We start from the raw sequence: 14,451 nt of genomic DNA, 5'->3' as shown, positions 1-14,451 counted from the left end.
ACACCAACTACTACAATTCTCAAGTATCGGCCCACCTACAGGACACAAACACATACATGAAATTGGAATCTAATCCCACAACATCATACATGGGAATTTTACAACTCCTGATTCAAAAAGCGGTTGAAATGGGCACCATCAACGAGAAGGTCAAGAAATTTCTCATACAACCAAACCCAAAAAGCCCTACAATATTTATGGTACCCAAAATCCACAAAAACCCGACTAGACCACCATGTCGACCAATAGTCACCACACGAGGAAGCCTACACGAGCCAGTGGGCAAATATCTCGATCGTCACTTACAACCCAGTGTCAACAACATGAGATCATTCATTAAGGATACAACTGATTTCCTCATCAAACTACACGAAATAACAATCACTGAAGACGAAAACATCACCCTATGTACAGTGGACGTCAATTCTTTATATACCTCCATCCCTCATCAATCCGGTTTGGAAGATATTGAACAAGCACTACTACAATCCAACTACCCACAGGATCTACAAGTCTTTTTAATGGAACTGATGCAATTCACTCTCCTACACAGTTACTTTCAACACAACAACGAGTGGTTTCAGCAACTAACGGGCACTTCCATGGGAAATTGCGCAGCCCCAGCGTACGCCAATATCTTTATGAATCGGTTAGAAGAAGACAATATCTTTTCCATCAAAGCATGGACTGACCATCTAAAGCTTTATCTGAGATTCATTGATGACATTTTCATCGTATGGAAGGGCCCCATTGATATCCTAGAAAACCATTTGGAACAACTTAATCAAATTGACCAACGTATACAGTTCACTTCCAACACCAATTCTCATTCAATCACATTTTTGGACGTCAATATCACACGATCTTCCACCGGTTTTGAAACAGATCTGTACAGGAAAACCACGGACAGAAACAACACCCTCCACTATCAAAGTTTTCATCCCTTACTCCTCAAACAACATCTCCCGTATTCCCAAATGCTCAGAATCAAAAGAATCGTCTCAAATCCCATCAGAACCAACACACAAATGGATACCTTAATGAAGAGATTTAGATCTCGTGGATACCCGGATCATGTACTGCAAGAAGCACTGAAGCGATCATCAACCAAGACTCGCAATGAACTTCTCAACCCTCAAATCAAAAACACCAAAAATCAAATCACAGTGGTATCTAAATACTCCACCATGAGCGCCTCATACAAGCACATCATCCGAAAACACTGGCAACTTCTTACTTTGGAACAGGATTTCAATCATATATTTGACGAGACACCAATTTTTGCCTTCACCAGAAACAAAAACCTTGGGGAAATTTTGAAACAACCTCAACCTACTACCCAGCAAACATTCAAAGGCACCATCCCGTGCCTAAACTGCAACAACTGCAATAACATCATCAAAGGCAAATACGTGACACCCCATGAAAGGGCATAAAATCAAAGTCAGAACGACAGCCACATGTGACACCTCCAACGTCATATATATGCTCAAATGCCCCTGTGGCATAATTTATGTTGGACAAACCGAACAAAAAATCAAAGTCAGACTTAACGAGCACAAATCTAACATCAGAACTAAACAGTTGAAGTCATCAGTCGCCCAACATTTCACAGAAGCAGCACACAACGTCAGCCAATTGAAATTCTGTATCCTGGAAACCGTCGACAAAAAAGAAGGGAGAGACAACCACAAATTCCTACTACAACGAGAAAACCATTGGATTTATTTGTTGAACTCTATGAAACCACATGGAATGAATGATCGTATAGAATTCACATGCTACCTATAGTGGTTACTACAACAACATCTGCATTAACCACCGTTCATAATTGATGGACTATCGCCAGACATTGTTTCATTTAAGTCTCTGTGTTTTTTCAATAGCCTCACACCCTTTTACAACCATTTTTGGTGTTTTGATGTTCTGTTCCCAAGTGTTGTAACTTCTCTCATTTTTTCCCCTTCCTCTTCTCCCTCACTTTTTTCCCCCTATAACCACTCACACTTATTTTCTTCATCCTCCAATGTTTATTTATCCTCCTCGAAACCCAAATGCTTACATTTCCCACATGGCTCTCTTTTTTTCATGTTATATATGTCACATTTGTCTAGCATTCTAAATTACCCCAGTATTTCCACAGTCTTTTTTTCACACAGCAATTCACCACACCCGCATAGTCTTTTTTCACTCTTTAACGCATCGAACCCGCACCACGTGATCACCTCTCTTTTCAGTCTCCGGACGAGATCCGGTACTAACCCACCATTGACCCCACGCGTCGATGCTCTGCGCATTCGGTAAGAAAAATACAACCTAACAACACCATTTCATTTTAGGGGTCGTTTGATCATTTATTATCTTTAACGATTGTCACACCCACTACCATTAATATCACAACCTCGACCGTTACCTCGCATGCCACTCACTCGTTATTTTTTCTTAAGACACCTCCAGCGAACACACCACACCACCCGAGGCCACTCACATCTTCACCACATCCCGCAATTAGCCGCATGCTATCCACCCCTCCATTAATCCATCACCCATGTATTTTTTCACCACTTATATACTCACCGTTAAGAAATACACGGTTTCTATTTCACTTTTAAACCTGCACCCATCGCTGGTCAACTATTAACACTGTATCCTCGTATATTACACTCATGATATGCATCATTATTTGTAGATTTCCCCTGACGAAGGCAATCTTGCCGAAATGCATTGGGAATGACAATGTAATTGCAAATTGTAAAGGAGATATTTTCGCTTATGGATTGAAAGTGACATCTCGATTTTCTATGAAGCAATAGAAAACAGTAAAGTTTCACTTTATGAATATATCAACTTGTGATGAACTCCTTTTCTCCTTTGTTCGAGAAAAATACATACCTGTTCTAATAATTAGAAACCCCGTTTGCGGACTTAAACCAGTGCCTGGGGGACACACCCCAAATTATTGGGGGTGCCTTTTCACCTTGTCTATGGACCAGGTTTCTTGAAATACACATATATCAATGTTATCCATGGCAGTAAACCATTCGGGATCTTGCATTTTAGACTGTATCCCTGCAAGGTTCCAGGATAGTATACTTAAGCTATTATTTACCAGTGAACTGCTGTCAGTGGCACTCCCGGATGCACCGACTACTCCATCGGAGTTAATTATGATTGTCTCTTCAGTAGCTACGGTTTGGAAATCCCCGACTATTAGTTCTCTGTAAAGAATGACGTCCTGGAACTCGGTAGTTAAGGCACAGACGTCATTCCGGGTAACCAAGGGCAACTTTTTTGTGTGAAAGTTAACAGTATGCCCACTCTCTTTGCTGAAGCTACCAATGATAGACTTCATAGATAAACCACTATCCACCTCTCTAAAATCGGAGGTCCCCACAGCTTCCACACAGGTATAGGGATGAATTTCAGGAGACATACCCCTATCTGGGGCTGTATGATCAAAGTGCCCTTTACAGCCTATCCATATGATATAAAAAACTGCAGCAACTCAACAAAGCAATGTGCAGGGTTTACTCTTACATAGATCAAGTAAGGCTGCTGCCATATGCCACTCCCTAATTGTAAGAAAATGACACAGAAGGAACTTTTTACGATGGAAAAGTAAGGTACACTATCAGTGAAAGCATATTTTGCCTGGAGCACCAAAAATGCTTGCACTGTCCATGGCAGTAAGCTGCATGAAAATTAAGCTGTAGTACTCAATGTTTTACACATCAAGTTAAAAAACAACAAATTATTATTTTTTAACATGGACTGGATTATTTTCCTGCACCTTTAACCACAACTATAGCATACTTACTAAAGGCCTGGGAATAGGCTTCTGTGGCTTCTTTGATCCTAACTTTTTCATAGCGTTGTAGTATTTCTTTTGCTCCTCTGTCATGAAGATGTCTTGACCTCCAAAGTAATGGGCGAAAAAAAGAATTGGTTACAATCACACAATTAGTAAATGAGAAGTTTTGCTTCTTCATAAGTTCTGGCAAATGCATTAGAAGGGAATTAAACATTTAGAATGTGAATGATTCCAAATTCTAAAAGATGGATTTCTCTCTAACAAAACTTATCTATATTTAGAATATTGGAATGTTGGAAGCTCTATTGAAAACAATGGAGTGCTCCAGGCTTATAATGGCTGGTATGAGCATGGAGCTCCAACAATCCAATGCTTGTTTGTGGCTGTGAACAAAGGCTTCAGGGAGCCTGAGGAGATTTCAATACCCTCACACTCCCTGAAGCCTTTGTTTAATTTGTTAGAACATTCTGCCCTCTAGTGGCAGAATGTTCTAATAGTCTTATATAGCCCATCGTAGCAGGGCTATACCGGCTATTAAAGTCCTGCTGCCTTGTTAAAGTCCCTCGCCTTCGGCTCGGGCCTTTAACGCTAGGTGGGACGAACTCCATCGTGCCAAAGGATCCAATTAATTGTTAATCAGCTGCATCTAAACTGACAGCAAAAAAGTATGATTTCCTTTTCTTATTAGCCTCTGAGAATAGTGCAATCTTCTGTGCCAGTCATATTTGTTTTATATGGCAACAGATTTTTCACCTAATATTTCTATTGAAAGGCAGTATGGAACATTTTCTGAGAAGACCCTGCCCATCTTATTAGAAATTTTGGCCCCAGATTCTACACTTGCTAAATCATCTTGTGTGGTTCCCATTTTAAACTAGCCTGCTTATTGAACGAATGTAGAGGAGCACAGTAGGAATATAACGCCTCCCGCTTTAATCAAATTTGAAACAGTTAGAGATAATATTTAACATATAATAGTTTCCGGCCTCCTATGGGTAGATTTTAAATGCCCAACCTTGATGTACCCCAATAATATCACTGGAAAAGACACCCTTAGTTCTGCAGAGCCAGAGTAAAGGATCTACTGCGTAACTTTCAGCCAGCATTTTGCATCAAGTCATAAGGATGAAAGGTCACATCTAATTTAATAACAGCAAATCTCTGAAACAGAACTATCCAGGGCCTCTGTACAAAATACTTACTCATAGTCTTAGCTATCAATCAAGGTGATCTTCACTGACTCAATAAACACTGAATAGTTACATCTATGTGTGAAACCATGGAATTTTCTTACAATGGTTGTGTCTAGGTTAATATAATGATTTTTGACAAGTGAAGCCTTCAGTGGGTCCTGAGGCCCAGTCCTTATGTCTCTAAATAGTGGTAATAAATTGCAGATTAAACTCTACACATCTACTACATATGCCACATTATTTTTCAAGTGAATTTGTTTTAAAACTTTATTTTTTTAAAGGATCTTAATAAAATCAGGATGTTAGGGGCTAAAAATTATGCAGTAAGGTAGAAACACATTGACGAGTCCTTGTGTTTTCCCCTGAGTAAAGTCTTTGTATCATGCAATCCTTGCTTTTATCATGTCACTTTCGAAGTAATGTGGTAGTAACATGGAATGTGACTAGAGAACTGTATTTGTTAGTATGGTTGCTCCAATTAAGGTGTTAAAACGAGATACAGTTATGTTCTTTGTCATGGTGCACACACATATATTTTACACAGGGTTAGTCACCACTGTGTGGTTATAATTAGGACCTAGTTACCATAGGTAGAGTGGTTTGCTAATATTTTGACGCAGTTTGATGACTCTTCAGGAAACTTTCCCAATTAAAAGTTCAGTCACCTCAGCTCCTTCCTGCAAAGTTATGGGATGATCTATCAACAATAAACAAGGGTGGAGGGAGTGGGGTGTGCAGGGAGGGGGGCAAAACACAATTTCCCCATGCTATTTTCAATAGGATAATTGTAGAGTGATACCGCAAAGTACACCAAATTTGGCAGAAAGCTAGATCTTGGTCCAGAAAGTGTGAGTTTTTTGATTTGTTGTAATTCCGTTCAGTATTTTTTTTTTTTAATTAAAGTTAAAAATTTTGTCTACCTAGACGTCTGGGTTTGCAGGAAGCTCTCAAGAGTCAAATGATCATGCAACCTCGAACAACAGAGCAAAATGATTCACCAAGGTTTTTTTTCCCCCATCAGCTGCCGCGCTCCCGCAGGAGCAAAACGCTCCTATAAATTCCTGCTTGGACTGGCTAGGACTCAGTCCCGTGCCCTGAATTAAAAAATAAAATTAAGTAGGAAAAAAGGGGGCAAGCTGGGAGTTCTCTGACCCCTGGACCTTGTGTGTGGAGGGGGTATACTTTAGAAATTCATTTTTGGGGGGGGGGGGGGGGGGTTCCGCAGCCCCATGGACTCTCGCAGGTGCCACAGGAGTGGAGGAGCTGTGCGGGGTCCTGCAAGAGTCTTTTGCTGAGTTGGAAAAAAAGTATACATTTTTGTTTAAAAAAGGGGCAGGGCATGAGCGTCAGCAGTGGCCTGCCACAAACAGGCAAAGGCTGTGCACGGTAGAGATAGGCAGGTGGTCGAGTTGCCTGCCAGTGACCAGGCTATGCGACCAACGCCACACTGACCACAGCCTTTGGTCATGTGCAGCGAGGTGGTTGGCTGCAGTGGTTGGGGTGAGCGCGGGGCCTGACCACACTCTAACTCACGCCCTTGCCAGGCACTGCTTATGACCTTACATACTACAACACTCATGACATGTTCTGTGACATCATTGACAGCAATGCTAATGACAACTAAACTGACATCATTGACAACAACACTGTGCATGGCGGGGGTACGAGTTATATTTACTTGAAATAACAACTTTTTGAATGTTTTTTTTAATATTTAAAATGTTACATCTAAACTAACATTTTCACCTAACTATGACACTTTAACCTTTTTTTTCGAACAATTTCTGAGTATTATATATATATATATATATATACTATATAATAAAAGACCAGCATCGGAGGCCACCCCCCCTCCTTGCAGCACTCTGCAAACGCGCTCCCTGGCAAGTTGTAAGTTGGGGAATTAATTCCCGTTCAATACTGTGGGTCCCTGAGGGCCAACTAGCCCAACAGGTATCTCCAGTATGCGCCAGGGAGCTGCGTTGCAGACAGGTGTTCTGAGGCCATGCCCCTTTTTACATCTCTCTGCAACGCAGCTCCGTGGCGCTTACTGGAGGTACCTAGTGGGCTAGTTTGACCCTAGGGACTCTTAGGATTCAAGGGGACTTAATCTCTCAACTTAGAAGGGCCACAGGGCGCATTTACACAGTGGTGAAGGGAGGGGACGGGGCCTGAAGTGACATGTGCAAACACGCGCTGTGGCGCGTTTTAAGTTGGGGAAATAATTCCCTTTCAATCCTGAGGGACCCTGGGGGTCAACTAGCCCACCAGGTGCTTCCAGTAAGCGCCACTGCTCTGCGTTGCAGAGAGGTGGTGCAGGCCGTGCCCCTTTTTACACCTCTCTGCAATGGCGCTTACTGGATGTACCTAGTAGGCTATTTTGCCCCTAGGGACCCTCAGGATTCAAGGGGACTTAATCTCCCAACTTAAAACAGCCACAGGGCGTGCTTACACAGTGGGGAAGGGAGGGGACGGGGCCTGAGGTGACGTGTGCAAAAATTTGGGGATATAATTCCCCTTCAATCCTGAGGGCCCCTGAGGGCTAACTAGCCCACCAGGTGTTTCCAGTAAGCGCCACCGAGCTGCATTGCAGAGAGGTGGTCCAGGCCATGCCACTTTTTACACCTCTCTGCAATGCAGCTCTGTGGCGCTTACTGGAAGTACCTAGTGGGATAGTTGGACGCTAGGGACCCTCAGGATTCAAATGAACTTAAAGAACAAGTTACTTACCTTCGGTAACGATGTATCTGTAAGAAACATTAGTTAGTTAGATTCCTCACCTTAGAATATCCCCAGGCGTCAGACTGGATCCGGAAGATTTTGTGTCAGCAATACCCCTTGCGCGTCGCTAGGCGTCGTCTGCGGCTCCGCGTCCGTCGTCGGCGTCGTGCGCCGGAATGACGTCATCGGAGTACTTAGACGCCGCCCTCGCGCGCTGACGTCAGTTCTTGTACATAGCTTTCCGCGCCAGGAACGCAGAGCCATGCAAAGACCGACACTGGTGCCAAAAATAAAATCTAGGGGCCTGAAAAGGATAACCTTAACCCTAGATGTCAGTTCGCAGAACGGGGAGGATGGGTGGGTCGGTGAGGAATCTAACTAACTAATGTTTCTTACAGATACATCGTTACCGAAGGTAAGTAACTTGTTCATCTGAAAGAAACACGTTAGTTAGATTCCTCACCTTAGAATAGATACCCAAGCAATACCATCCCCGGTGGTGGGTCTGCGAACCAAGATCACACCAGAAAGTCCTGGAGGACAGAACGGCCAAAGAAGCCATCCCTCCGGACTTGGCTGTCAAGGCAATAATGCCTGGCAAACGTGTGTAGCGAAGCCCACGTTGCCGCCTGACAGATGTCCTGCAAAGGGACACCCCGTCCCAAAGCAGTGGTAGCCGCCGTGGCCCGAGTAGAATGGGCGCGCAGCCCAACAGGAGGGTCCTTTTTTGCCAAGGAGTAACAAATTTTGATGCACAAAACAACCCACCGAGAGATGGTCCGTTTGTGCACAGCTTTCCCCTTCTTAGCACCCACGTATCCAACAAAAAGTTGGTCGTCCACCCGGAACTGCTTCGTGTGGTCCAGATAAAAGGAGAGCGCACGTTTTGGGTCCAGACGGTGGAGCCTCTCTTCCTCTTTGGAAGGATGCAGAGGCGGAAAGAAGGTGGGCAAGGTGACAGACTGCCCAAGATGAAATGGAGTCACCACTTTCGGAAGAAAGGAGGGACGAGGCCGAAGGACAACCTTGTCCGGATGAACAGAGAGAAAAGGAGGCTTTGAAGATAAAGCCTGGAGCTCACTCACCCGTCTAGCCGAGGTGATGGCTACCAGAAAAGCAGTCTTAAGCGTCAGCAGACGAAGAGGACAATTATGAAGAGGCTCAAAGGGAGCGCACATTAGAAATGTGAGAACAAGATTCAAGTCCCACTGAGGCATTACAAAAGGGACAGGAGGGAACGTGTGAGTAATGCCCTTTAGAAAGCGTGTAACTACAGGGGACTTGAAAAGAGAAGGCTGATCAGGAAGCCGCAAGAAGGCAGAGATGGCAGCAAGATAACCTTTCAGGGTGCCCAGGGCAGATCCCTGCCGGGCCAAAGAAAGAAGAAACAGTAGAACCTCAGAAAGAGGGGCGGAAAGGGGATCCTTTGCTGTGCACCATGCCACAAATCTGTTCCACCGGCAGGCGTATACCGTCTTTGTGGAGGGACGCCTGGCTGCCAGAATGATATCACAGACTTCAGGAGGCAAGTCAAATGGCATCAACTGCCGCCGCTCAATCTCCACGCATGGAGGTGGAGGCTGGACAGGTTCGGGTGGAGGACCGTCCCCTGCTGCTGCGACAGAAGATCCTCCCGAAGGGGCAGACGTATCGGAGGATCGGTCAACATACTGAGTAGCTCGGGATACCAGTACCTTCGTGCCCAATCCGGAGCCACCAAGATGACTTGGCCCCGGTCGCGCCTGATCTTCTTCAGCACTCTGGGCAGAAGTGGTATAGGCGGAAAGGCGTACAACAGACCGCAACTCCACTCGTGACGAAAAGCGTCGCCGAGCGAGTGCCGCCTTGGAAATTCCAACGCGCAGAACTGCTGACATTGCGCGTTCTCTTCGGTGGCGAACAGATCTAACCAAGGCTCTCCCCACTGCTGAAAGAGACCTTGCGCCACCTCGGAGTTCAGACGCCATTCGTGATCCATCATGCACCGGCGGCTGAGTTCGTCTGCTCTGGCGTTCAGAGAGCCCGCCAGATGTTGAACCACTAGGGTGACGCCCTGGTGTTCCAGCCACGTCCAGAGGCGCAGAGCCTCCTGACAAAGGGTCCACGACCCCACCCCGCCCTGTTTGTTGCAATACCACATGGCGGCGGTGTTGTCCGTGAACACCTGCACGACACTTCCCCTGACAGAGGGAAGGAAGGCTTTCAGTGCAAGTCGGATCGCTCTCAACTCCAACAGGTTGATGTGGAGACGAGACTCCGCCGGAGACCAGAGGCCTCTGATCTCCGCCTCTCCCATATGGCCACCCCATCCCAGGAGGGACGCATCCGTCACCACGACATGCTCCGGTTGGGGAAGGGAGAGGCTCTTGCCCTTGACCCTATCGCGGTCCGTGAGCCACCACTGCAACTGCTGTGCAGTGCCCTCCGAGATCAAGACATGGTCGGACAGGTTGCCGTGATGCTGGGCCCACTGCAGAGCCCGCATGCGCTGCCTGGCGTGATGCACTAGTAGGATGCAGGAGGCCATCAGCCCCAGAAGCCGCAACACTAGCCTGACCGAAACCCAGGATAGAGGCCGAAAGATGGGAATCAGGGCCTGAATATCCCGGACCTGCTGTTCCGGCGGATAGACCCGGAACTGCGCCGAATCGAGAAGCGCTCCGATGAAGAGGAGCTTCTGAGAGGGACTCAGGTGTGACTTCGGCACGTTGATGGAAAATCCCAGCAAATGCAGGAGATCCGCCGTAGTCTGGAGGTGGGAGACGACTGTCTGGGGCGAGCCCGCCTTCAACAACCAGTCGTTGAGATAGGGGAAGACTGGAACCCCTGATCTGCGCAGATGAGCTGCGACCACCGCCATCACTTTCGTGAACACCCGAGGGGCACTGGTGAGGCCGAAGGGGAGCACGGTAAACTGAAAGTGCTCTTGGCCCACCGTGAACCGCAGGTAACGCCGGTGGGCCGGCAGGACGGGGATGTGGAAATATGCGTCCTGCAAGTCCAACGCTACCATCCAGTCTCCAGGGTCTAGGGCAGCTAGAACCTGAGCCAAAGTTAACATCTTGAACCTTTCCTTCCGGAGAAAGGCATTGACGTTCCGCTGGTCCAAGATAGGGCGTAGGCCCCCTTTGCCCTTCTTGGGAACCAGAAAGTAGTGGGAATAACAACCACGACCTACTTCTGGGCTCGGAACGCGCTCGACGGCCCCCTTGGCCAAGAGGGCCGAAACTTCCTCGTGGAGAAGATTCAAATGATCCCCCGAGATACGGTGGTGCTGCGGTGGCATGGCTGGAGGGGTCGTCTCGAAGGGGAGGGAGTAGCCCCTTCGGACGATTTGCAGCACCCACCTGTCCGATGTGATGGACCGCCAGTGGAGCAGGTGATGGCGAACTCTGCCGCCCACTGGCCTGGAATGGGCCTGAAAGCTTGGACTAGGATGGCTTTGAGGCGGATGCTGCCGGGGTGGATGTGGGCTGACCGCGTCGTCCTCCAGAACCGCCTCGGCGGAAACCACGTCCGCGACCGCGCGCAGGTTGGTTCTGCGGCTGGTGGCTAGGCGTACGTGAGGAGGCACCCCTTCCTTTGCCACGAAAGGGGTGAAAGGCGGAAGTTTGCGACCGCGGGGCCGAGAGGCCCAAGGACTTGGCCGTAGCCCGGGAGTCCTTAAAGCGATTCAGCGCACTGTCCGCTTTCTCGCCGAAAAGGCGAGTGCCATCAAAGAGCATGTCCATGAGGGTGCTCTGGACATCGCCCGAAAAGGACGTGGACCGCAGCCAGGCGTGACGTCTAAGCGCCACTGAGGTAGAAATCGCCCTACCCAGCGAGTCCGTAGTGTCAAGCCCACATCGGTTAGCATGTCGCGCTGCATCCCTCCCATCAGCCAGAGCCTGGGTAAGTCGTGTCTGGACCTCCTTCGGACACAGGGGCAGCACGTCCTCCACCGTATCCCACAGAGAGTGGGAATAACGGTCCAAGAGACAGGCGGTGTTCAAAGACCGCAGGCCCAAACTAAGGAAGGAGAACAGCTTCTTGCCGAACTGTTCCAGTCTCTTGGAATCCCGGTCCGGCAGAGCGGTCGGGAAGGAGGATTGGGAGGTAGAGGCCTGGATAACCAGGCTCTCGGGGGTAGGGTGTTGGGACAGAAAACTGGGGTCGCCCGGAGCAGGGCAGTGGCGCCTGGCGACGTTCCTGTCCACAGGAGGAACTGTGGAGGGCTTGGACCAGGTGCCCTGCAGAACGTCAGTGAGGGCCTCATTGAATGGCAGCAGAGGCTCAGTGGAGCTTGCTGCAGACTGAAGCACCTCAGTGAGAACGTTAGTCCTCACAGCCACGGCAGGTAGCTCGAGCCCAAGGGCTGCAGCCGCCTTGCGCAGCACCACAGAGAAAGCAGCACCCTCCTCCGAAGCCACAGTCGGAGGAGAGATGAATCCAGTGTCTGGAGAGGTATCCAGACCACTGGCCTCCCCCAGTTCATCTGCCCAGTCCTGTGACAGTTGAGCCTGAACGGCCATAGGATCCTCGGATCCCTCCCATTCGCCCCCATCATCCGATTCCTGGTATGCAGGAGGAAGGATCGGAGCCGGGCGATAGACATAATGTGTCTCCAGCGGCGCTGAACGCGGCGTCCATCGACGCCGTAACAGCGCCGGGCCCGGAGCGGGGCTGAACTGGGGCTCGACGCGGAGCGGAGTCGGAGGTGGTACCGGCGTCGACGCCGGCGGAGGAGGCGTGACGAGGTCGACCGGCGTCGGCGGGGACTCGGGAACGGGTCCCTCGGGCACTTGCGGCGTCGAGGCCGGAGCCGTCGACGGCGCCGGGGCCGCCGGCAGGCAAGGTTGCCCAGTCGGGTCCGCGGGGCCCGAAGGCGCGCCAGCGGGCGTCGATGGCGGAGCCAGGTTCCTCATGGCCGAGAGGAAGGCACTGACTTCCGCCGGCGTCGCGTCAGTCCCAGGGACCGGCGGGTATGGGGACTTGCGCGGTGCCTGCGGCTCCGCTGGAGCCGCGGGGGTGGAACCACCCTGACCCTCGGCCGAGTCGCGCGACCGGCGAGGGGAGTCCGAAGAGCGGTGTCGCCTCTTGGACTTCTTGGAGTGCTTCGACTTACCCGAAGACTTGGAGCCAGACGATCGATGATGACGTCGGCTGCGGCTCCGTGACCGATCCTTGGACCTCCTCCTGGACCGGGATCGAGAGGGGCGCGGAGCCGAGTGGCGAAGCTCGAGAAGCTTACGGGACCGCTCCCGTCTAGCCTTCGAGGTCAGGGCCTTGCAGTCCGAACACGACTCCGCGTCGTGGTCGAGGCCCAAGCAGTAAATGCACCGGCGGTGATGGTCCGTAACCGACATCAAGCGGTTGCAGTCAGCACAGGCTTTAAAACCAGGCATCCTACCGGCACCGGAGTCGAGACAAGATCAAAAAGGATCGAAAAAAAAAGATAGTCAAAAAGTGACTAAAGGGGTAGCTCTCCCGGATCTGCGCTTACTGGCGCGGAAAAAAGAAGAACTGACGTCAGCGCGCGAGGGCGGCGTCTAAGTACTCTGACGACGTCATTCCGGCGCACGACGCCGACGACGGACGCGGAGCCGCAGACGACGCCTAGCGACGCGCAAGGGGTATTGCTGACGAAAAATCTTCCGGATCCAGTCTGCCGCCTGGGGATATTCTAAGGTGAGGAATCTAACTAACGTGTTTCTTTCAGATCTCCTAACTAAAAACGGCCACAGGGCGTGTTTACACAGTGGGGAAGGGGCCTGAGGTGACGTGTGCAAACACGCCCTGTGGCGCGTTTTAAGAGGTAGTTTTAATCCCCCTGCCCTATTATATACTAGGGGCTTACAGAGGAGGTCATGCTAATCACAGGGGGACCCCAACGCATAGTGTTCCCTAGTGTATGTAGGTGTTTTCACTGTATTCTAAGTGTCTTTTAACATAGCACTGGCTCTGGGGCTGGTTAGTCAGACTCAGTTACCACCAGTATCCGTCTGAAAAAGTTGAGGGTACAGGATGATTTTGCAACAAGGCTTCTTTCTGCTCTTCTGTTTGTTCTTTCTGCACGTTACCCTTCTTCCTGCACTTTTTTGAGGACTGCTGTTGCTTCTTTCTGCATTTCTTTTTTTTCTTTCTGTGCATTTTTTCTTCTTTTTTCACATGTCCTATCTCTGTAGGCATAGTTAGAAATTAACATTTAAAAAACCTTGGAAATTCTCTGAAAAAAACCATAGGTTTCAGGCACGTTATAATTAGGAATTATCATTTAAAAAAACATAGAAATTCACAGAAAAATCCATAGGTTTCAGGGGTGTTATAGTTAGCTGGACTTTTCACTCGTACAAAACCATTGAAATTCCCTCGTTATAGTTAGTTCAGCTAACTATAACTCGCGCGCCCGCAATGCACTGCTGATCACGTCACATATTACATCACTCATGACAGGGTCAGTGACATCACTGATGACATCTCAAATGACATCACGGATGATATCACTGATGACATCATCCTTGTGATAGAGTGGCAGACCTCCTTTCACCCTAATATAACCTTTGATACACACATTCAAAACTAGAAACTAAAATGGACATACCAATACCAGTTACAACAACCTATTCAGTAATTCTAAGATCCACATACACATACACTCATTCACCAACAGTCCTATACAGTCACTCATACATGTACTCACTCATCATATGTACTCCTATACAGCCTGTTACACAACGCCACTCATCT

At 48.6% G+C, this 14,451-nt stretch overlaps 1 protein-coding gene across 8 annotated transcripts in view; it reads right to left on the bottom strand.

Moving 5' to 3' along the window:
• Positions 1-14,451, bottom strand: part of SCN8A (sodium voltage-gated channel alpha subunit 8) — an 828,048-nt gene that overhangs the window by 95,962 nt on the left and 717,635 nt on the right. For all 8 annotated transcript variants that reach the window (XM_085654551.1, XM_085654553.1, XM_085654556.1 and 5 more), the window contains one exon: positions 3,818-3,922. In XM_085654551.1, the coding sequence (XP_085510677.1) occupies positions 3,818-3,922 (105 nt within the window). The remainder of the gene's footprint in view (positions 1-3,817; positions 3,923-14,451) is intronic.

This window comes from Triturus cristatus, chromosome 4_1, assembly GCF_964204655.1.
Source record: "Triturus cristatus chromosome 4_1, aTriCri1.1, whole genome shotgun sequence".
Taxonomy (NCBI): domain Eukaryota; kingdom Metazoa; phylum Chordata; class Amphibia; order Caudata; family Salamandridae; genus Triturus; species Triturus cristatus.
The sequence above is the reverse complement of the archived record's forward strand: the minus strand, read 5'-3'. Positions and strand labels throughout refer to the sequence as shown.